The 20,874-nt window shown below is 55.9% G+C and overlaps 2 protein-coding genes across 2 annotated transcripts in view; both read right to left on the reverse strand.

The window, feature by feature from the left end:
- Positions 1-148: 148 nt before the first annotated feature.
- KIAA1614 (uncharacterized protein KIAA1614 homolog) lies at positions 149-7,568 on the reverse strand. The gene is made up of 9 exons (XM_025153253.3): positions 5,759-7,568; positions 4,481-4,831; positions 4,093-4,156; positions 3,041-3,187; positions 1,666-2,805; positions 1,314-1,506; positions 1,089-1,204; positions 831-1,015; positions 149-696 (listed from the first exon to the last, which is right to left on the reverse strand). The coding sequence occupies exons 1-9, from the start codon at positions 5,850-5,852 to the stop codon at positions 503-505; spliced, it is 2,484 nt and encodes an 827-aa protein (XP_025009021.1). The 5' UTR covers positions 5,853-7,568; the 3' UTR covers positions 149-502.
- A 771-nt stretch (positions 7,569-8,339) lies between these two features.
- Positions 8,340-20,874, reverse strand: part of XPR1 (xenotropic and polytropic retrovirus receptor 1) — a 75,629-nt gene continuing 63,094 nt past the window's right edge. Inside the window, exons 11-15 of the mRNA XM_422258.8 lie at positions 20,271-20,462; positions 10,794-10,960; positions 10,193-10,332; positions 9,192-9,413; positions 8,340-8,688 (exon numbers count right to left, since the gene is read on the reverse strand). Coding sequence (XP_422258.3) covers positions 8,628-8,688; positions 9,192-9,413; positions 10,193-10,332; positions 10,794-10,960; positions 20,271-20,462 — 782 coding nt within the window. The 3' untranslated portion in view covers positions 8,340-8,627. The remainder of the gene's footprint in view (positions 8,689-9,191; positions 9,414-10,192; positions 10,333-10,793; positions 10,961-20,270; positions 20,463-20,874) is intronic.

Here is a 20,874-nt window from a genome sequence, read left to right on the forward strand (position 1 = left end):
GAGAAGCTGTGAGACCCCCACGTGAAAGACCCACATCCCCCCCAGCCCCAGCTCCCCCCACCTGCCCTGCTCTGCTCCACCCAGGTATCATCCCCAGCCCGAGTGCCACCCGCAGTATGGTCATTACACATATGCACAACACCACGTGTTGTCATTCCATATATATATATATATATGTATATATTTACAGTTCCGTGGTTTGTTTTTTCTTTTTGCAGTTTGAAATAACTTAAAAGAAACCCACCAGCTCACGAGCAGAGGTTTCCAGCTGGGGCAGGGAGAGCCCAGGGCCGGAGAGCTGAGGTGTCCCCGTGCCAGGGGCAAGTCCTTGGTCCCGTGTTGCCTCCCTGCTGTCCCCATCCCTGCAGGGACCCACGCGTTGCACATAAGCGGGGCAAATCCAGGCCCTTTGTCTTGGTGAGGTCCTTACTGCGTTTTAGCTCCGTGCAGGACTCCGGCAGCGCCTGCAGACCGCTCTGCTCCTCCTCCTGGAGCCACACCGCTACCGCCGAGCCGGGCGCTGCCGTAGCACACGCAGGGCCAGGCTGTCTGCCTGCAGCAGCAGCTCCCGGATGCGTGCCAGCCCCAGCCCCGACACAGCAGCCCCGTTGACCTGCAGGATCTCATCGCCCACACCCAGCAGCCCCGCGTACAGCTTGGCCGTGCCCGCGTCTGCCATCTCCTGCACGTACACACCTGTGGGGAGAGGTGCAGGCAGCTGAGCTGCCAGGTGACCCACCAGCCCCCAGCACGCGAAACCCATATGGGTGACGGTCTTAGATAAGGTCCCCTCCTACTTAAGCTGGTCTACCATTCCGTGGCCACAGTACCTGTGTCAGGCCGGCCATGGCCGGAGGTGACCTGGAAGCCGAAGGAGCCGTGTGGCGGCCGTTGTATCTCCAGCAGGCTGGTGCCATCGGGGAACACCTCCACCACGCGGCCCACCGTGCGCAGCCGGTCGGGTGCACCGATGTCCTCCACGCTCAGCGAGTGCCGCGGCCCCGAGGCCGCCTTCCTGCAGGGAGATGCTGTGAGCCCAGCACGGCACCGCCAGGCCAGGGCTAAGCGTGGCCGTGTCCCCGTCCCACCTGTCCCCGTCCCCTGGCTGGGGCAGCAGGTATGCGTTGGCTCGGGGCGCCCTGCCCAGCAGGCTGTGCAGGCTCTGGATGGAGGCGGCTTTTTGGGGCTGGCGGAATGGTGACACCTGGAGGAGTGTGACACTGAGTGAGATGTGGCACCCCGCAACGTCCCCAGCCGCCAGAACCCTCCACAGCCAACGTAGCCCCATCTCCCCCTTGCAGAGGACGGCTCACCAGTGCCTGCAGTGAGGGCGACCGCTTCACGCTGGGGCCGTTGGGTGCGGGGCCGGGCAGCTGCTCCATGCTGTAGCAGCGGAAGCGGCCCAGGCGCTGCTTGGTGCTCTGGCTCAGGCTGCACAGGAGCCGCTTCAGCCCTGAGGATGCCGCATCCCCGCTGCCCTTCCGGCTTGTCGCCCGTGCTGGCTCCCTGCAGGACAATGCCCAACAGTGTTTAGCAGTAGCTTGTCCCCAAAAACAGCCTCACCCTGCTCCACTGTGACTTTCAGGTTACTGGTGCCCAAAAGCATCGCGAGGCCGAGCCTGGTGCTGAACCGAGGAGGGATGCTCATAGTCCCTCACCACTCACCCAGGTGTTGCGTTCCCGTCGTGCTGTGCCTTGGGTGTCCTGGTGGTCTCCCCAGGTTGTGCCCCCAGCCCATGGGGGCGGCTCCCACAGCTCTGTCCATGGGTGTTGTTACAGTTATTAGTGGAAAAGGCACGCAGAGGGCTCCCTGGGAGCCAGACGGGGCCACAGGGCCCCCGCCGCTGCCCCGCGCCCTTGGGTTGGGGCAAAGAGCTCCCAGTGTCGGGCTCCGGGCACTGGCGGCCGCTGGCAGGGACACTTGTCCTGCAAGGCACCTGGGAGCAGGCCTTTGTAGCGGTGGTGGTGGAGGGGGTGTGGGAAGGCCCTGCTGGCCTTGAGGAGGGGACCAGTGGCTCTCCGTCACCCACCGCCTCACCGGTGTGCCTCCCATCCTGGCTGCCAGCTGTACCCGCTGGTGGGGGGCGAGGTGTCCCCGAGCCCCCGGCCGCACTCGCACCCTTCTCCTTTTGTGTTGGGGTGCGGGGGCTGCGGTGGCCGCGAGCCCGGGGCTCCCGGTGCCCCCGTGGGTGGGGGCTGCGGGGCTGCGGCTCCTCGCTGTCGGTCCGGCAGCCATCGGAGGTGTCGGTGCTCTCCAGTGCCGAGTCTGCCTCATCCCCACAGGCGACGTTCCCGATGTAAGTCTCCTTGATCTTCTCGGTGTGGATGCGCTGCCGGGAAGGCAGGATCCAGAGCGGGGACCCGCCAGGACCCAGCGGCCGGGCCTTGGGCTCAGGCTGGGTGGCAGCACCGGGAGCCGTGCGCTCCCGTCCCCGTGCCACGGGGCTGCCTTCGGCCGGCACGGCGGCACCGAGCAGGGAACCGCAGGCCTGGCACTTGCCCCCAGCAGGGACGTCACCACCCCGGGGTTTCACGGGGCCATCCCCGGGGTGCCCACGGGGCTCTCCGCCGTTGCGCTCCAGCGCTGAGCCCAGCACCCGGCGGTGCCGCAGCCGCTCCAGGTAGCGCACCTCGGCGTCGCGAGCCGACTCGTCCTCGAAGCGCACCCGGGACGGGGAGGGTCCCCGTGGCCGCCGGGGCTCCCTGCAGCCCGACTCCCCGCTGGATGAGTCGCTCAGACTGCCGCCCGCCGGGCCCTCCACCTCCCGTGTGGTGTCGCTGGGCCTCGGTGTCCCGCTGGGCTCCCTGCATTGGGGACAGAGGGGTGGCGAGCTGCCGGGGTGCGGGGACAATCCTCCACCACTGGGTGAGAAGCGTGGCTAACAGCCCGGGAGCACCGAGCCCACACCTCCCCATATATGGCCCCCGCGCCGCACCTCTGCTGGGGCAGCCACACGTGCCAGAAGGGAGCAGGGGTCAGGACTCAGCCATGGGGTAGGAGCTGGATGTGGGGTGGGACGTGGCACGGCACGGGGCTCACCTGGGGTGCGTGGAGGTGGGCAGCAGCAGGAGGTCGTGGCTGGCGCGCAGCGGGTTGGTGCGAGCCTTCATGCGGGCGCGCTGCAGCAGCTGCTTGGCCTGCTCATGGCGTGGGCTCAGCTCGAGCTCCTGCCCGGGAACAAAGGCCCTGCAGGGAAGGATTAGCAAAAAATAACACGGATTAAAAGTGGTTTAGCGGTGACGGGGCTGCTCTGCGGGGAGAAAGCGAGGCCTGGATTGCAGGCACTGGGGACACCCCTGCAGGCAGCCCTGGTGCTGTCGTGCTGCTGTAGCGGCAATTTGGGGGGCTCGGCAACAAGCCTGGGGCCATGCCCTGCACCAGGGGCATCCCAGAGGCGTGCGGGGAAACAAAGGCAGGTGCTGCCCCAGCCCCGCAGCTGTGGGCTGTGCCCAGCCCCATTTCTCTATCCACACGCACAGGGGTTCCCTGCCCTTGGGGGAACCCGCAACCATGCACAGCCCCATTGCCGCACTGCCCCTCCCATTGGCCACGGCCCTAATCCTCCTGATTAAAATAATCAGCTCGGCAATCACTTTGGGGATCCTGGCCCCAGCCTGCCCCACAGCTGGAACACACCCACGCACCGTGCCAAGCCGCGAGGACCCACTGCTGTTTACCCCCATTTTGGCTGCCCCAGGGCACCCCCGGCTCTCAGCCCTGTGCCCACCAGCACCAGCTGAGCCTCAGCTGCCAGAGAGCTGGAAAACGGATCATTGCCACGTAGGTGCTTCCACTCCAAATTGCCCCCAGACCTCCTCCATTGCTGCCCCCCAGCATTGCTGCTGCAGCCCCACTCACCTGCCCATCCCTCCTCGTATTTTTAGCCCCACTGCTGAGGTTTATCATTAGGTCAATGAGATTACGCATTCCTACCTTCAGTAAGCTCTTAAGCACTGGGGAGACATTTCTGTCCCACTCCTCTCTCCCGCCAGGGACACCTGGCGCCAGCCCTGCTCCATCCCCTCACAGTATCCCCAGCCCCCATCCCCCCCAGACCTGTTTGCCCTCAGGCGAAGCACTTGGAGTCCCACCTGCAGCCCTCAGCATCTTGCAGTGAGACCCCTGAGTCCCAGTCGCCATCACTCGCTGGCACCTCTGGAATGGGAGGAGAAGGGGGAAAGCATGACTGGGAGCTCCCAGCTCCGTGCCAACTCCCTTTGGGGCCAACTCCCTGAAGCACGTTTTGCCATCTGAGAGCCCAGAAAATGGACACGGGACCCCAGGGCTGAGGGGATGGAGACTGGAGAGCCATAGAATCATAGGTCCATAGAATGGCATAGGTTGAAGGGCACCCCAAAGCCCTCCCAGCCCTCCCCTGCCGTGGACTGGCTGCCCCCCAGCTCAGGTTGCCCAGGGCCCATCTCCATAGGAGAGGTCCCCACTGGGACCCGCAGTGACGGCCGAAGCCCAGGCACACACCGTGCATCCCCAGCACCTCGTGAAGCAGCCGCCGGTTCCTCTCCACCCTCTCAGCCAAGGACAGCGGCTCCGGGCCCGCCGTCACCTCCTTGCCAGCAGAGACCGGAGGGGAAGAGCCCCCCAGCCCCCCCCGATCCCCCCATGGCGCAGTGCCGTCCAGCAGCCCATCGGTCAGATATGTGCGGAGCTGCGCCCGCGGTTCCTCAGCTCCAGCCTTCCCCCTGCGGGCACGGGGCTTCTTGGGCGAGGGCCTCTCGGCGCCGCGTTTCTCCTTCAGCGCCTTCACCTTGCCCTCCAGCACGGCGTGGGGGCCCCGGGGGGGCTCTGAGGGACGGGGCCCCTCCATGTGCCCTGCGAGGAGAGAGCGCATGAGGGCGACCCGCCTGCGGCCTACGTGGCCGTCCCCGTGTGATGCCAAGCCCTGGGAGCACCAACCCTGCATGGAAGCACCTTCCCAACGGCACCGATGGAGCCCTCCGTGCCCCGCTCGGCCCAGCAACCCCTCATCCCCTCCCAGGGAGCCCGCAACGTGCCGGGGATGAGGAACACCCCTCTGTCACCCCGTGCCCCCCTCAGCGCCGCGTGCGTCTGCACAGAGCGGGGACAGCCACGAGGGCCGGGCTTACCCCGAGCGTCGGGAGAGGGCCGGGATGGAGGGAGAAGAAAGCGGAAGAGGGGAAGGAAGCAAAGGGAGGAAATTAAAAAAAAACAAGCAGCAAATCCCAGCCCCTCCAGCCCTGCCGGAGCTCCGCCGCTTGGCTGGGCTGCTGGCTGCGGCCGGCCCTGCCTCCCGCCCGGCCTCCCCCTCCACCTCCTCCTCCTCCTCCTCCTCCTCCTCCATGGCGGGGCTCCCAGCCAAGCCTGGCGCAGATGCTGACACCCGAGCCGGAGGCGGCCACGGGGCCACCGCGGTCACACGCAGCCCAGGGGACACCGAGGACACGGCGCACCAAAAGCGGTGCCGAGGCCACCCATGGGACACCCTCCTCTTGTGCAAACAAAGGGCCGGGACCCCCTCACAGCGCACCCCGAGAGCACTCCCCCCATCCCTGAGCACCCCATGGTGCTTCTCCGCTCTCCTTCCCCCCCAGCAAACCCCACAGTGCTGGAGCATCCCATGCGCATCACCCGCATCCTCGCTCTTCCTGCTTGTCCCCAGGCCGAACCCCGCAGCTGTCCCTCACCCCAAAGCCCAGCAGCCCCCTGGGCGTACCCCCCTCCCTGCACAGCCCCATCCCACCACAGGAACCCCATCCCCCCACGCCGGGCAGCACTCACCTGCAGGCACGGGGCACGCCGGGGAGCCGCGGGGCCTATGGGCGAGGCGGTCCCGCTGCACGCTGCGGCTTTTGCTATTCATCATTGGTTTCATAATCCCGACCCGGAGGAAATCGCTGGGATTATGAAATTGTTTTAATCCCCCACCCCACCCCCCGGCTCCGGCCCCCACCAGCACGAGAAACAGCCGTTATCTTCTTAAATCAGCCCTACAGCGGGGTAGGGGCATCGCAATATCCGGCAGCGGCGCCGCAAATCCCATTGGGGCGCTGCCCGGCCCTACAGCCCCACGTTTGGGGGTGGGTTTGGGGACCCAGTGGGACACGTTTGGGAAGGCGGGCGCAGAGCAGCGACAAAGGAGCGTCAGGTCATTGGAAAACAAAGAGCTTGTAATAATGAAAAAGGGACAGATGGGGTAACCAATCACTTTTTCCTTTTAAAAACACAATCACAGTAACTTTGCTTTGATACAACCACCTAGGAACTATGAAACAGCGTCACATTGTGCATTTTTTTTTTTTTTTTTTTCCATTTTTAAAACCTACTTATCAAGGAGGGAATTCCACACTTCAGAAATGATATCCATTTGGGAAGGAGAGAGGAGACAGCTAACAGCGCAGTCACAGTACACCATGAGTCCAAGCAAGCGGCAAGTCTTTGTCCTCACCTTTTCCACTTAGCCAGAGAGAAGAGTGGAGAAGGGGATAGCGAAAGAGAAAGGAAGAAAGAAAGCACCCACAGAGGACTAATCACACTCCATAATTACTTTGGACATCTACAGGTCGGGGCGGCGGAGAGGAACCGTGAGACCGACGTGGCAGGGATGGGGAGGGGCCGGAGCGTTCCGCAGCCCCAACGCCAGGAGGACGAGGCCCTGGTTGGGCACCAAGCGGTGCCGGCAGCCCCCTCCTCTCCTCCTCCCACAAACCTGCCTTCCTCCGGTGGTGTTCCCAGGGCCAGGCTAACCCTCCAGCAGCGGCGAGGCCAGCTGCGGCCGGCACGGATGCCGCGAGGATCATCCGCTCTTCCCCTAGGAGCCCCAAACCCTCTTTTCCAAGGAGACAAAACAACCCGGTCGCCTTCTGGAAGAAGAACTGAGGTTAAAGGGAGGCTGAAGGCAGCAGCTCGCTGTGCCCGTGCGCGCGGTGGCACAGCGTGAGGACATCCAGTCCACCCAGCCCGTCGCCAACCTCCATCCCAATCTGTGCCGCTGTGATGGCTGCACGTTCCACAGGGCTGGCTTGGGAGGAACGTGCCCTCCTGATCTCTCTGAAGCTGTGGCAGGTTGGGAGCTCCCTGCCAAAGGGGACGGCGCTTTATTTTGGGAGATAATGGTTGCCAGCTGCAGCACTCCCCTTTTTGCTTATTTCTCCTGGCAGCAAAGGCAGAAACAGAAATAAAGGGAAGGGAAAGAGCCAGGAAGGAGAAAGGCTTTCCATAAGGCTTTGAGAAACTGCACAACAAGATTCAGACTGCTCGCAACCCGCAGCTCCCAACCTGCAGCGCCGACCTTGCTCTGGCACGGATCCGCTGCCACTTTGTTTTAACCTATTCCAAATGAAAGGAAGAGAACTGAGTTTCCTTCCTCGGACCCTCCGGGCGAAAAGCACAGCGGGCAAAACCAGAGCAGACCCAAGGCAGCAGTCAGGGGAGAAGCCACGCTACCAGCCCAGGGCAAAAGAACAGAACCGAGGATGTGACAGCAGGGATTCCTGCAGTCCCATTGCCAAAACCAGACGGGAGCCAACAGATATCGGGGCAAGGATGGAATGGGCAGAGCCCACCTCCCGCCGGCAGCCCAACACACCCCTGCCAGGACCTCTGCTACGGGAGGAGAGAGCGAGGCGCAGCGCCGCTCCTACCTACAGGGCTCAGCTGAAGGTGATTTAAGGCTTTGAGATACAGCGTGAGATCCGGACGATGATGCTGGGAAGCAGCCACTGGAGCAGGACTCAGCCCTCCCTTACAGCGGGCCTGTGCTGCTGGCACACAGCTGCACGGAAAGCCAGCCTTCAGCTGGAGGGAGTGGAGGGGGCAACCCAAAGTCGGAAAGAGAGAAGCTTTGGTTTCAACTAAAAGTGAAAAGCAAGCAAGCAAGCAAAGGGAAACGGGTGCACAACCCCACAACCCTGCACACCTCCATCCGCACGCCTGGGTTCGCATCACCGGTACAACCTTCATTGCACAGGACTCAGAAGCACTCTCGGATGGTTGTTAGGTTCCATAAATAATGTGAGAACTCTACGTAACACGTACAGCACAGGTCCAAAAGGAAAGAGATACGGACGATAAGAAAAGTTACATCAAATTAAAAAGTAGCTTCATGAATGAAGGTACTGCTCTAAGTGCACTTTCCCTGCAAGTGCAGCCAGTGCCTCAGCGCTGGATATGAAGAAAACAAAACAAAACAAAAACAAACCCCAAAATAATCAGATTTAAAAACTTCAGTCCGGTTTCAACCAGTCAAAACCGGGCCAAGCAGAAACCGAGGGTGTTCTCGGCACTGTCCCAATAGGGAGTCCCTATGATGCTTCTTTATCCAGACAGGTGTGTATGTCCTTGGTGAGACTGTAAACAATCCTTCTTTCCTGAACTGTCCTCTTTATTGGCAAAAAGAAAGTAAAAGGTTTTATTTTGTGTTTGGTTGGTTGGTTGTTTCAAATAGGACATCGAAATTAACGCAGAGGAAAAGAAACAAAACACAGTGAGCTTGGTGGAGTCCATAGGATCTGGTCTGGAAGAGCTCGGAAAAACGTGTTCAGTGTTTTCTCCTGTTTGCAGCTGGAACTGTACCAGAGATTGGGTTACTTGGGGAAGAGGGGAGCAGAACGAGAAAACAAAGGATGCTGAATAAGAGGCCGTGGCTGCTTCATGTGTTCACTTCTTTTGCTAGGTCCTCTATCAATACCTTCGTGTCAGAAGACTTGGACCTGGAAAGAAACACAAACAGAAAACACTCATGAGGGAGCAGAGGCCGCTGCTTCCTCCTCCCACCCCTTCCAGGCAGCGATGAAACAGGGAGGTGCTCTGCAGCCAATGCTGCACAGTGCTCCCTGCACGTCCAGGTGGCCCAAGGAGGCTGTGGATGCCCCATCCCTGGAAGCATTCAAGGCCAGGCTGGATGTGGCTCTGTGCAGCCTGGTCTGCTGGTTGGCGACCCTGCACACAGCAGGGGGTTGGAACTGCAGGATCATTGTGGTCCTTTTCAACCCAGGCCATTCTATGATTCTATGCTTCCTCACCCCAGGAGCTGCTCTCTTAGCCAAGGGCTCTGGAGCTGTGCTTGGGGAAGCCTGGAAACACGAGCAGAGCCTGCCTTGCAGCTCCGGCTGTCCAACCCCTGGGCGCTGCCACAAGCCGCTAGTGCAGGAGGGGAGCTTTGCAAAGGGAACTGCCCTCACACCAGGGCTCCAGGAGGAGAGGCCAAACGTACTGTGAAGCAAGGCGAGGTCTGCGCAAGGATATGCTCTGGCTGCGCTTCCACTGCTTGTTCTTACGGCGGTTCCTCACGCCGTCTTCCTGGTCCATCATCTGATCCAACAGCGTCAGGTCGTCGGCGTTGAGCGGTGCCACGGAGATGTCCCTCACGGCACGGAACTCACCACAGTTGTTCAGGTGCTCGTTTTCCAGGCGGAAGAAGTTCCAGACAAACCTCCTGGGTGGAGAAGAGGAGAGATTTATTGACGCGGCTCCGCTTTTATAGGCGCCGCTGTGTTTGGCGGAGCACCGATCCGTGCGCCTGGACGGCACTGCCTATTCCCACTCATCACAAAGTACCACTGGGAACGTGCTCGGAGTACAGAGGGACAGCAAACAACTACCAGCAGCACCTGCTGTGACATCTCCCTGCTCCCCGGGGAACAAACGAGCTGGCGGGCTCATTCATTGTCCTAATGATGACAGCCCGGGTCTGCACCGAGGCAGCAGGCATTGCAAGAGGAAGGAAAAACATACGGCAACCTCTGCCATGTACATGAATGAGGTTCGGCTGCAAAGATTATTCATATGGGGGTCTGCAGCAAGAGCACGAGGGTGTAAAGAGCCCTGAAACCCCGTAAGGGTTTCAGGGGCAGGCTGCAGGCCAATGGGGCAGGCTGCAAATTGGTGGAAAGGAGCATAACTGGAGCATAACAGGAGAATAACTGTAACCATGAAACTAAGAGAAATCTCAAATGCTTCTGCCAGTGATGCAATCTGAAGGAGAAACTTAGTTCTAAGGCATCCTTTGGGATTAGATCCAGCAGCTGCAGAGGGAATGGTAAATGCAGCCAAAGGCCCAGGCTCACGTTGCTGCAGAGCCTTCCTCAGCACCCTGCTCAGCTGAGTGCCCTGCAAGACCTCTCCCTCCAATTCAGAGTCCGAAGAGCAAAAGGCTCCCCACTGTGCTGATGTTTCACAAGCAATAGGGAATCCAAACGAGCTGCTCAGCCTTACCTGAAAACCTCAAGTGGGGCGAAAACAGTAGAAATGATATCCCCGGCGTATGGGAAGATCTCCATGGAAGTGAGGGAGATCTGGATGGTCCACGCAAAGCGCAGGATCACGTCCTCAACAATGGCACAATAGTAGTATGCCTGGAGCACGAGATGGGACAGGTCAGCAAGAAGGCCTTCCAGAAGAGGCAGGCCTGCGTGCTTCAGCTTTTAAATCAGCTCTGTGGCTTTCACGCAGGCCGTCTGCACAACACAACGCACACAGTGACACTCACATCCCTTTCATTCCTGGGGAAGAGGCCCCGCCAGCTATCTACGCAAAGCACTGCACAGTTGTGCTAAGGTCTGGTTTTCAATTGGCTTACGTTTGCATAGCTTCTCATTGGAGATACAACCAGCGTGGTGCAGAGGCAGCAGGGAGAGAATTTGCTCCTCGGTCACTAAAAGGACCAGCAGCAGCATCTCTTTGATACCAGCTCTGCTGCTGGAACATCCTCATGCCCGGCATGCAGGGGGCACAAAGCAGCCAACTGCAACGTGCAGCTGAAACGAATGGGAATGCATTTTGGTACCACGGCAGAAGCCATCCCCGACAGACTCACTTTCTGTGGGTAGACAATTCCTTCTCGAAGAAAGGTATTTTCACCAGCATTTTTGTCAAAGAGACCCCAGTCCATCTTCAGGTCCCAGATGAGGGTGTAGCAAGAGCTGATGAAATAGAAGATAATCCACAGGTAGAAGAACACTTGGGTGTCGCTGTGGTTTTTAGCTGCAAAAGAGAAGAACAGCACACCTCTGTACAACCTAAGGCGGGTCGCTTCTTTAAGAAGCCTGCTTAAACTCAGCCGACGCTTTGCATTTGGCACTGAGACGTGCAGCACAGCGTTGCTTTTCGTGGCAGACGAGGCAGGCTTGCTGTCATCCTCAGTCCGGACAGCAGGGGGAAGCTGAGGGCTGCATTTCGCAAAGGGCACGGGCCGTACAAAGGAAAAGCAATGAGGCAACGAGAAGGGTTTTGTAAGAGCGTGGCTCGGTTTGCAAAGACGCAAGCGGCAAACGAGTGCCCAAACAGCCTGAGAGAAGACGGCCGGCGTGGGAATCCCACGGGCTGCTTCGGGATGGGGGAAACAACGGGGCCCATTTGCTCTCTCCTTCCCTTCTTAGCAGCCCTGATATAAACTTGAGCTGTGCACGCCTGCCCAGCCTGCCTGCCGTCACACAGGGCCAGCAGCAGAGCACTCACCCTCCCCTCCCTGCAGCCTGGTGGCACCCAGGGCAGCTCTGACCCCGCAGCCACACGGATGCCCTGCACCATATGGGCTCCAATGTCACGTTTCCAAGTGCTGCTGGCACAAAGCAGGGCTCAGGTGATGCTTATCAATTAGCAATCAACTGCAAGACGCTGTCCTCCCCTATCAGCTCCTCCACTACATTATTTCATAGGGAAGAACAGGCAGGCGCTGATGTGCAGTGACTCAGACCCTAAGGCTGTGCTCTCCTACGTTACTTTTGGCCCATTACGTCTCCATGTTCAGTTCCCCTACCAGATCCTAAATGCTCATTCCAAGAGGCAGCTGAAGGGTTAAGTGCTTTCCAACATCTACCCTGCAAGCTGCAGGTTCCCTATAGGGGCTTAGGCTTGATGCTTGGGCCAGGCTGGCTGGTTTGGGTTTGGTTTGGTTTGTTTTTAAGGGCAGAACTCAAACAAACTGGAAGTCCACACCTTCAGGGAGATATGGCAACGCTGAGGGTACATCCATGGCAGAGCACCACAGCACTGAGGAGCAGCTAAGTGGCATTGCTGGGACGTTCTCCGTTCATGGAGGGGATGGACCCGGACCATCCCAGCCAGGTCACCCCGACCCCAATCCCCTTCCTGTCCCCCTACTGGCTCCTCTGTGCTCTCTCTCACCCACCACCCTTGCAGTGCATTCGGCTCCTGAAAAACCTTCGGTACAAAACCAAATCCACTCCCTGGCAGAATGCTGTCATCAGGACAAGCCTATCGTCTTCAGCCTTGGCCGTTGAGTCCCATCCTTTAATCACTTCCCTTCTTTTTCCTCCTGCCTGCGATTCTGCTTGATACCTTCCTTCCTCCTGGCCTCATTGGTATTCAGCCAGCGCACAGGAATACGTTACTGCTCCAGGCAAGCAATTATATCTCAATCTCCACTGGCTGGTCCTAGTGGCCCTCTTCAGCACTGCTCAGGGGGGTAGAAAAATCAAGGCATCTGCATTCTGCCCAGAGGCTCCATCTACCGCCCGCCAGTTTTTGGGGAGCAATACATTGCTCTGTGTGCGTGCAATGTCAGGGTCTATTTCAACAGGAGCTGCTTCATCCTAATTTAATTCCATTTAATGATGTGCTAGAAACCACCAGATCCACCATTGGAGTGTCGGGATGACAGAAGTGCAATGGACTCCTGGGAGATCTCAACACCTCCAAGAGGGGAAAGAGCCTGAAGTTCTCATCATGCCATGGGCTGCAGAAAGCCTTCTGCAGCATAGCTGGCAGTGGGAGGCGTGAGGCCCTTTGTATCACCACCCAGCAACGCCCCGAGCTACAAAGCTATTCCAAACAGCACATGCACGAGGAAACGCCATCAGCACAAAGCTGCAACACGTGAAGCTGTAGGCACAGCTTCAGCTCCTCTTGCAGGGGGTCTATTTTAACATGTTCTGATGAGCCTGTCTGCAACCTGGAGGTGCTGGGCTGTGTCAGAGGCTGTTTGAGTTCAGTGTCCTGCTGCAGCACCCACGGTACCTCCACCTGCTGCAGAGATGATGGGGAGCTGCACGCCACCAGAGCCACTTGCAGCCCTCACTGCAGGATTTCCATTAGCATCCTCAGCTTCCCCTGTCAAAGGCGATCCCAGTGGGCACCCTGCACAAACACACCCACAAACTGCCCCCAGAAGGGTCACGCGGATGAATAATGGAAGGCTTCAACCTTTGAACTGAAGCTGTGAGTGGCCACGGAGCAGGAAAACAGCCACAGGCACGTGTAGCAACTGAATTTACTGCCTGCAAAAACTGCTGATAGACAAATACCTTCGATACCAACAGCAGCCACGGGGGAAACAGTTTCTGACACGCATTCTGAGAGAGCAATACTGTGCAGAAATTATAGCCCCTTCCAAACACAGGCAAGAGAAAAGTCGCTTTCCATCAAAGATAGACGGCAAATACTATTCCGAATGCAGTTAATATTGACTTTACTTCCAAAGAATACTATCTGTTTACCCTGCTGAATTATTCTGGGGAATGTAAACACCATATAGTATTCAACACAGGCAAAAAAAAAAAAAGAAAATCAATGCCATGTATTATTGAAGACCTGGATAAGAGCACAGCGGCCCTCGATAAGCACTCGTGGTGCGTCAGCCACCGCAGCCTGCTGCGGGTTGTGCTGAGGGTGGAAGCTGTGATAAAAGCTGACAGAAGCCTGAGGTTATCAGGAAACACAGCCAGGTGAGCCCTGCTGCACGATGCCAATCTGACTGCGTGCGTGGAGCAGTTCCACCTGCAGCATGAATTAGAAGCCTCTTGATCAAGGCTTGGCAAACACAGGCTCCTATGATGGCAAGCCGTTCAGCCTCAGATTAGGTGGAACCTAAATGGAAGGAATACATCCTGACAGCGTGCTCAGTGGGAAATGGTAGCAAACTGAGCACGTGGCCAGGTAGGCTGTGAATGATGTGCTCCTCCACCCCAGCACACAAAGGGAGGAGTGAGACAGCCAGAAGTGACTTATCTATGAGAGAAGAGCCATCGGATGGCATCCCGAAGCACGTGCCTACTACCACCTTATGGCTTGAAACCCAGTCTTACTGAGCCCTCAGTAATCCTATCTATGAGGGAAGGAAGGGCGGGCAGTAGTGCTCCCCCAGCCAGCAGGAACTTCTATTTAATGCTGATCAATGGCAGAGACGTGATGGTGGGCTTAATGCAGCTAAAAGGCGAACAGCCCCGAGGAGCACAAGCAGGACTCATTGGGAGCTGACAGGCTTTGTCAAATACCAACCACTTCCTAAGAACAACCTTCCCTTAGATTCTGCAAACCTCTCCTATAGCCTCAGGGCCCAATTTAAAGTAAAGTAACAAGAGAGAGCACCGAGGAGCTGTCAGGAGGCAACCTCTAATTTCTTCTCCTATTTAAATCCCGTGTTTGTAGAGCAGGGAAATCCCCAAATGCTGTTTTGACTAAATAAATATATATATCCTGCTCATTTACTTTGGGTTGTGTAGGACAATATAACTGCGTCTAATTTTGAATCACCCTATCATAGAATCACAGAACGGCCCGGGTTGAAAAGGACCACAATGATCATGCAGTTCCAACCCCCTGCTATGTGCAGGGTCTCCAACCACCAGACCAGGCTGCCCAGAGCCACATCCAGCCTGGATAAGCACTCTCATGGCTTATATCCCACTAACAAAAAGAAACATGATTTAATTGCAAGCTGGAGGAAGCACACCACTCCCTGCTGACAGATGGGATTCCTCTCCCAGTGTCATCTCTCACGTCTGAGAAGTGTTACCGGGGGGTGTTTAACTGAGAAGGATGGGGCTTCCAATGCAACCATTTGCCAGCAGTCTCACTAATAAGAACAGCTGAATTCACCATCAAAAAATGAATGCTGCAGTCTAATCAAAGGATTCACAGAATCATTAAGGTTGGAAAAGACCACTAAGATCATTTAGTCCAACCATCCACACTTGCCCACCATGCCCACTGACCACGTCCCTGACCAAAACAAGAACCCAACGGAGACTTATTGCACCCCCCAGGTCCCCGTAGCCTCAGAGGACCCCAAGTTGGCTCCGATATGGAAGGCAAATTGGTAGGCCATCCCCTTTACTTACACCTTACTCATTAGCGCTCTCGCTTCTCCAGTCACATTAAGCTGGGACCAGATGGATGACTCACTGCCTGGTAGGGTGCCGAGGTGCCTCTCCCCCACAGCCTGGCTGCTGGCACCACCAAGCATCCCACTTGACATTTAGAGGCCTACAAAGCATTGGAAAAAGTCCCTGCGGGATTTCACGCCTCGTTGGTGCTGACACTCAGGGTGCAGAGGCAGCTCCCAATCCCTCCGCCTATAAACCCATGCCACCGGGCACAGGGCCCTGTCAGAGTGGTCCCCCCTCCATCCACAGCACCACCCGGAGCCCTGGGTGAGCAATTAGAGCCAATGAGCTGGCATGGGAAGCCAGGCTGGCCCTGGGATGGGGGTCAGAGGCCGGGATGGAAACGCTTGCCCGGTGGCAATGCCTCACATACTCTGCTAATGACACTGCCACCACTCTGCCGGAAAAAAAGGATCAGAAAGACTAGCTAATGAACACAACTCATTACTGAGGGCCTCCTGGGCATGGGATGACAGGGTTTCAGAACCAAAATTCATCCTAGCTCACAGAAATGTGACAGACATTGCACATTTTGGCTCCAAATAATCACCCTGATGGAGCTGCCGGTATGCTGTGCTAAGGCGAGCAGCAGGAAGGCAGCCACTTAGGAAAGAAGACAGTTAATCCCATTACAAAGTTTGTTTTACTTCAAGAGGTCAATCTAAGCTCTCCGTAAGGCTCTTGTGACACCTAAATCAAACGATCTGGCTTGCCACAGTGCTGACAGCTGTTCCAACACGGAGAAAGAGAGATCTCGTACCGACACGCAAGGAATAACAAAGGCAACAGGATCTCACAAATGCTGTGGTTCCACTCCGCCATGAAAAAAAGGCCCTTTTTTTAAACTAAAAATCTGCACTTGAACTCTAAGCATCCTTTTATTTTGCTTTGCTAGATCTCCCCACCCGTTTCACGTAGAATTACCACGGAATCACAGTACGATTGGGTTGGAAGGGACCTCAGAGATCACCAAGCTCTACTCTCTGCCATGGGCTGGCTGCCCCCCAGCTCAGGCTGCCCAGGGCCCACCCATGGCCTGGGGCACCTTCAGGGATGGGGCACCCACAGCTCTGGGCAGCAGTGCCAGGGCATCACCACTCTCTCAGAGCTAAGTGTCCTTGATATCCCATCTACATCTCCCTCCTTTTAGTTTAAAGCTGTTCCCTCTTGTCCCATCACTCTCTACCAGTGTAAAAAGATGATTTCTCTCCTGTTTAAGAGGCCTCGCTATTTTCTGCGCCTATGTCTGACTTCTTTAACTCATCTTAGCCCCAGCTCTCACGTGGCCTTGCTCATCTCCTGCTGTAGCCATTCAGGGTCACAGTCAATTACCATTCCACCTACCTGTAAACTCACTCCACGGCGGTTACATCCTGTAGTTTCTAACACTGTGGCAACAAGCTATAAGTGATGCCCCACCTCAGCCACCAGTACGTTGGCAGGCAGAGGATGGCAGAGCTAAGACACAGCCACGTATCCTCCGACAGCTCCCCGTAGCACCCAGCGTGCCCACCATCCCCTCACCTGGAAGGCACAGCTGTGCAGTGCTGGGACAGACCCGGGGAGGACCAGTGACCCATTCCAGTGTGAAGTGAGCCGCACCACTCGGTGTCACGGCTGGCAGCAACCTCAACCACTGTGATGAATGAGGAGTGGGAAACAGACCTGCAGCCTTCCACTGGGTTCCTGCACAGCAGCACGTTTCCCATTCATCTTCATCTGTTCAGGCCTGCTTGAAGCTCGCTACGAGTATGAGATGGTCCGACACCTTCATGCAGAAGCTCATTAATCTTGGGGCGACCGCTGCCTCGCCGGGTCATGTCTCTATTCCTCGGTAAGGCAGCAAGCTTCACAGTTTTCAGCTTAAAAAAGCAAGTTACAGGGGACAGGGCTGCAGCTCTGCTGCACTGCAGCCAGCACACGCTGCAGTTGCTAGGTAGCTTAGAGTTACAGATAGGCCTCATTTGCCTGTGCAAACATATCCCGGAGGACTATATTTACAGAACACGGCCTTTGCTTCCCATTCCTTTGAGCGATATAAAAATACTGAGAATTCTTCCTTTGGGAGCTTAGCAACAGTTGCCCTTTGGTTCCCGCTGTCTTCCCTGCAATGTGCTTGTGTTTGTGAGCCGGCAGCAGGGCGGACAGCTCGAGTCAGTGCTCACTGCTCCTGCTCTCTGTGAGGGGCTCTCGCTTGAGAGGCATAATTTGGGAGATGATAGCTTGGAGGGGGCTCTGCAAAACGAGCTTCATTCCAGGACAACGAGAGCAGCAGGCTGGGAGGGGACGAACTGTGTGTACTCTGGTACCTTGGGTCTGACAGCGCAGCACAAAGAGCAGAGCAGGTTGCATTTGGAATCCAAACCCTAAGGAGGAAAATCGCTTCCCTAACCAGAATTAGGTGCTGCACAAGGGGTTATTCAACTGCAGTGCTTTGGGGAAACCGAGTCAAGAGCCTGCTGCATCGCTGCTGGGGGGGAACCTCTGCTCTAGCAGCTACGGATAAAGCAGTACCACGTATGCACGTGTCAGTTATTCATAACAAAGTGGCATTTGTACATTTGTTTGGCCCCAGTTGCTTTCAACCAGCACATGAAAATCCAGCACAACAATGCCATAAATGCACTCTGGGTGAATTAGCCGGATTTTAACGCTGACAAACCCTCCTAACCACACAGCCCACCTCCACGCAGCTGGCAGACGTGAGAAAGCCTAAGGAACCACTACAAATTATTCACTGTTCTAACTCAGAGGAGGAAGACAACCCTCCCCAGAGGGCTGTGATGTTCCTTAGGACTCCCAGGGAGAACAGCCTGGTGTACATTACCTGACCTCCCAAGAAAAGGCCACTAATTACCCTCTTCTCCTGGCAGCTGAAAGCTCTCATTCCAGACTTATAAGTCATAGACTTGCAAACAGAGGCATGAAAAACAGAAAACTCTTGTTAAAACAGCAATTAGCAGGTTCATTACTAACTGCCATTTAGAACAGGTCTAAGTAGCAAGGATTTCTACCCGTTTGACACCTGTTTGGGGCAGTGTTGGTGTTCTTAGCAGCAAACATCCACAGCCCCTCATAGCTGTTTTGTAAATAAGAGACCAGTGTTTGCCTCTGCTATACTTAGGCAGACAGAAAGTGTGGGGGAGCAGCACTTCTACTTCCAACAGCAACACGATGAACACTTGCTAACAGTCCATCTAAGCGTAGAGAAGGGGAAATGCGTGCAAACAACGCAGATACGATTCCAACAGATCTTAACAGAATTAAGTAGTTCCGAGGGTGCGTTTCTAACAGCGGGGGGATGAAGCCAACAGCACTGACAAGACGTAGCAAGGTCTTCAGGCAGTGCTCACAAAGCCACTGCCAGTCCAGGCGCAGTGACATTTGCAAAAGCTGTGCTATGTGTCATTTCCAAATGCCACGAAGCTCCCAAATCTTTACTTATTTGTGCATGACACCAACAGCTACGTGCTATCAGCTGCCACTAAGAGAACGGGACAGAGCAGAGCTGGGAGTCACTGAGGTCTCAGGCACTGGAAGGAGCCCGGGCTGGGCTCGTAAACACCTCATTACAGCCCACTGCCTGCCAGCTGCCAGGGATAGGCACCAGTTGTGTGCGGCAGCAATGAGAACAAGGGTCAGAGCACTGGCATGGATGCAAACCTCTCAGGGAGCAGGATGAGGTCAAGTCCTTACACAGGATGTTTGCCCAGATGCTGGTTTTTCTCCTGTCCCAAATCTACCCCAGCCTTCCAACAGGGGGCTCTTCCACAGTGTCCCCATGGGAGGGAGAAGCATCCCTCAGCCTCCTAAAGGCAGGCACTATATATAAACCATACCAGCGCTGACTACAGCCAGGCAATCTGTATGTGTCTCATCTCAGCTTAGCAACTGGGACTAACAGGGTGCAGGGCTGGAAGAAAAGGGCTGCAGGGTGGCACCAAGCAAGCAACTTACAATGGGAGCAAGCCCTGTGGGGAAGCAACAGGAGGGGATGCGTGAGGAGCAAGGTGAAGAGCTCTGACAGCATCCATCACCACTGTTGCCACGCTGGGTCTGTGCCATTAAGATGCAAAGCTTGGTAAACGTTACATGCCTGGCTCCAGAACTACCACTTCTTGGCCACAGGAAGGTTTCTAATAACCCTGCTTCCACACCCACAACCAGCATGGGAACTAGGAGCATACGTCCAACCCTTTTCCCTGCCCTGCCACAATCATATTTCAGGATAAGCGATAGCTCATGAGCATGTGTAGCTGCTAATTCCAGGAGATAAAGGAGGCGTGTATTTTCAAGTAAAAGAATACAGCATTGAGGACTTGAGAACAATGAGAGGCAGGGTGACTGCCTCAAGTGCAGAAACGAAAAGCTTTTTCCTTCAGAGCAAGAAGCAGAATCAAGTAATTGTCGTTTCCAGGGAGATGGGGGAACTTGGGGATCAGAGCTCAATCTGCAGTTAAATGGATTGGAAACAACTCCCTGCCAGCTGCAGGAAAAAAAAAAAAAACATGGATAAAAACACAGGAAAATCCAGAGAGGGCGTTTTCCCTGTGTTTAGGGATGACAGACAAGCTGTAGCTGTTCGTGAGTGCCAATGCAAAAGTATTTCCTACAATCTCCCTCTCCTCAGACGCCTCCCACCCAACCCAACCTCCCATCACAGCAACAACTGACAGGTATTCCAGTTTCCTCCTTGAGAGCGGGTATGCAAAAGATACCTCAAGTAAGATCTTGAAATACTCCTTACCAGCCAGGCAGCCCTTTGACTTTCCACTGAGACGCTTCACAGATGCCAAAAGGCCACAGTCTATGCTTCAAAGGGAAGCCAATCCTAAGTTATTCCCCATGGAAGTGGAAAACCCCATGACTTAGCCCAGGATGTTCTATTCAACAGAAAAAACTGGTGAGACACATCTGCCCCACCAGAGCTGTGCAAATAAATGATGACCACTCCTCACAGCAGAGTCACCAATGGAAAACCGTCTCAGCACCACGATACAATAGTTAAATATAAAGAGCCAAGAGTGTGTTTTCATACTGCTGTCACTCTGACTTGGTAAGAAAGCGACCGAGGTGGCCTGTCAGCATTCCTTCTAGAGCGTGTCCTGAAAAGCACACCTGGGGAGCAGGGGGCCGATGGGCAAACGACCTTCCAAAACAACCAGTACCTTGGTGAGTGCTGTAGAGGGCTGCAAATGTCACCACAAAGAAGGTGGTGGAATATTTTCCAGCGTTAACCAGATGAAAGGCCCGTTTGTTGTCGCGGTACCGGCGCAGGCACTGGATGAATCGCAACCAAGCAGGGATGCACTGGACAACTGCTCTCACTCCGTAGGAGTAGCTGTAACAAATCTGATTATCTGCAAGGAAAAAGAAAAAGGCGTTGGGGATACAGAGTCAGTACATGCTCACTTTTCTTGCATATGAAAAACCGTATTACCATTTATTTATCTCAATCTTTTAAAGGCAGGGCAAAGCACGAGCACAGATTGGACAGCTGGGGTGAGAGGCAGCTACACAAACACAGCACCACATCACACATGAAGCCTGAAGGTCCTCTCCTTAAGGAAACAAGCGAGAAAATCCCATCTCTATGGGAGCAGCCCCCCAAGCACACCATGTTCTTCTGCAGTCCTGCTCAGCACGTTTCAAACAGAGAACCCAAATGTTAACAAACATTTGTTTCTTATTCAAACCAATGGAGACAGCCTCGTTAGCTGATATTTATTCTGAAGCACTTTATTCCAGGGTTTGGAGGACAAGTCGTCATCC

The sequence above is a fragment of the Gallus gallus genome, chromosome 8, assembly GCF_016699485.2.
Source record: "Gallus gallus isolate bGalGal1 chromosome 8, bGalGal1.mat.broiler.GRCg7b, whole genome shotgun sequence".
NCBI lineage: Eukaryota > Metazoa > Chordata > Aves > Galliformes > Phasianidae > Gallus > Gallus gallus.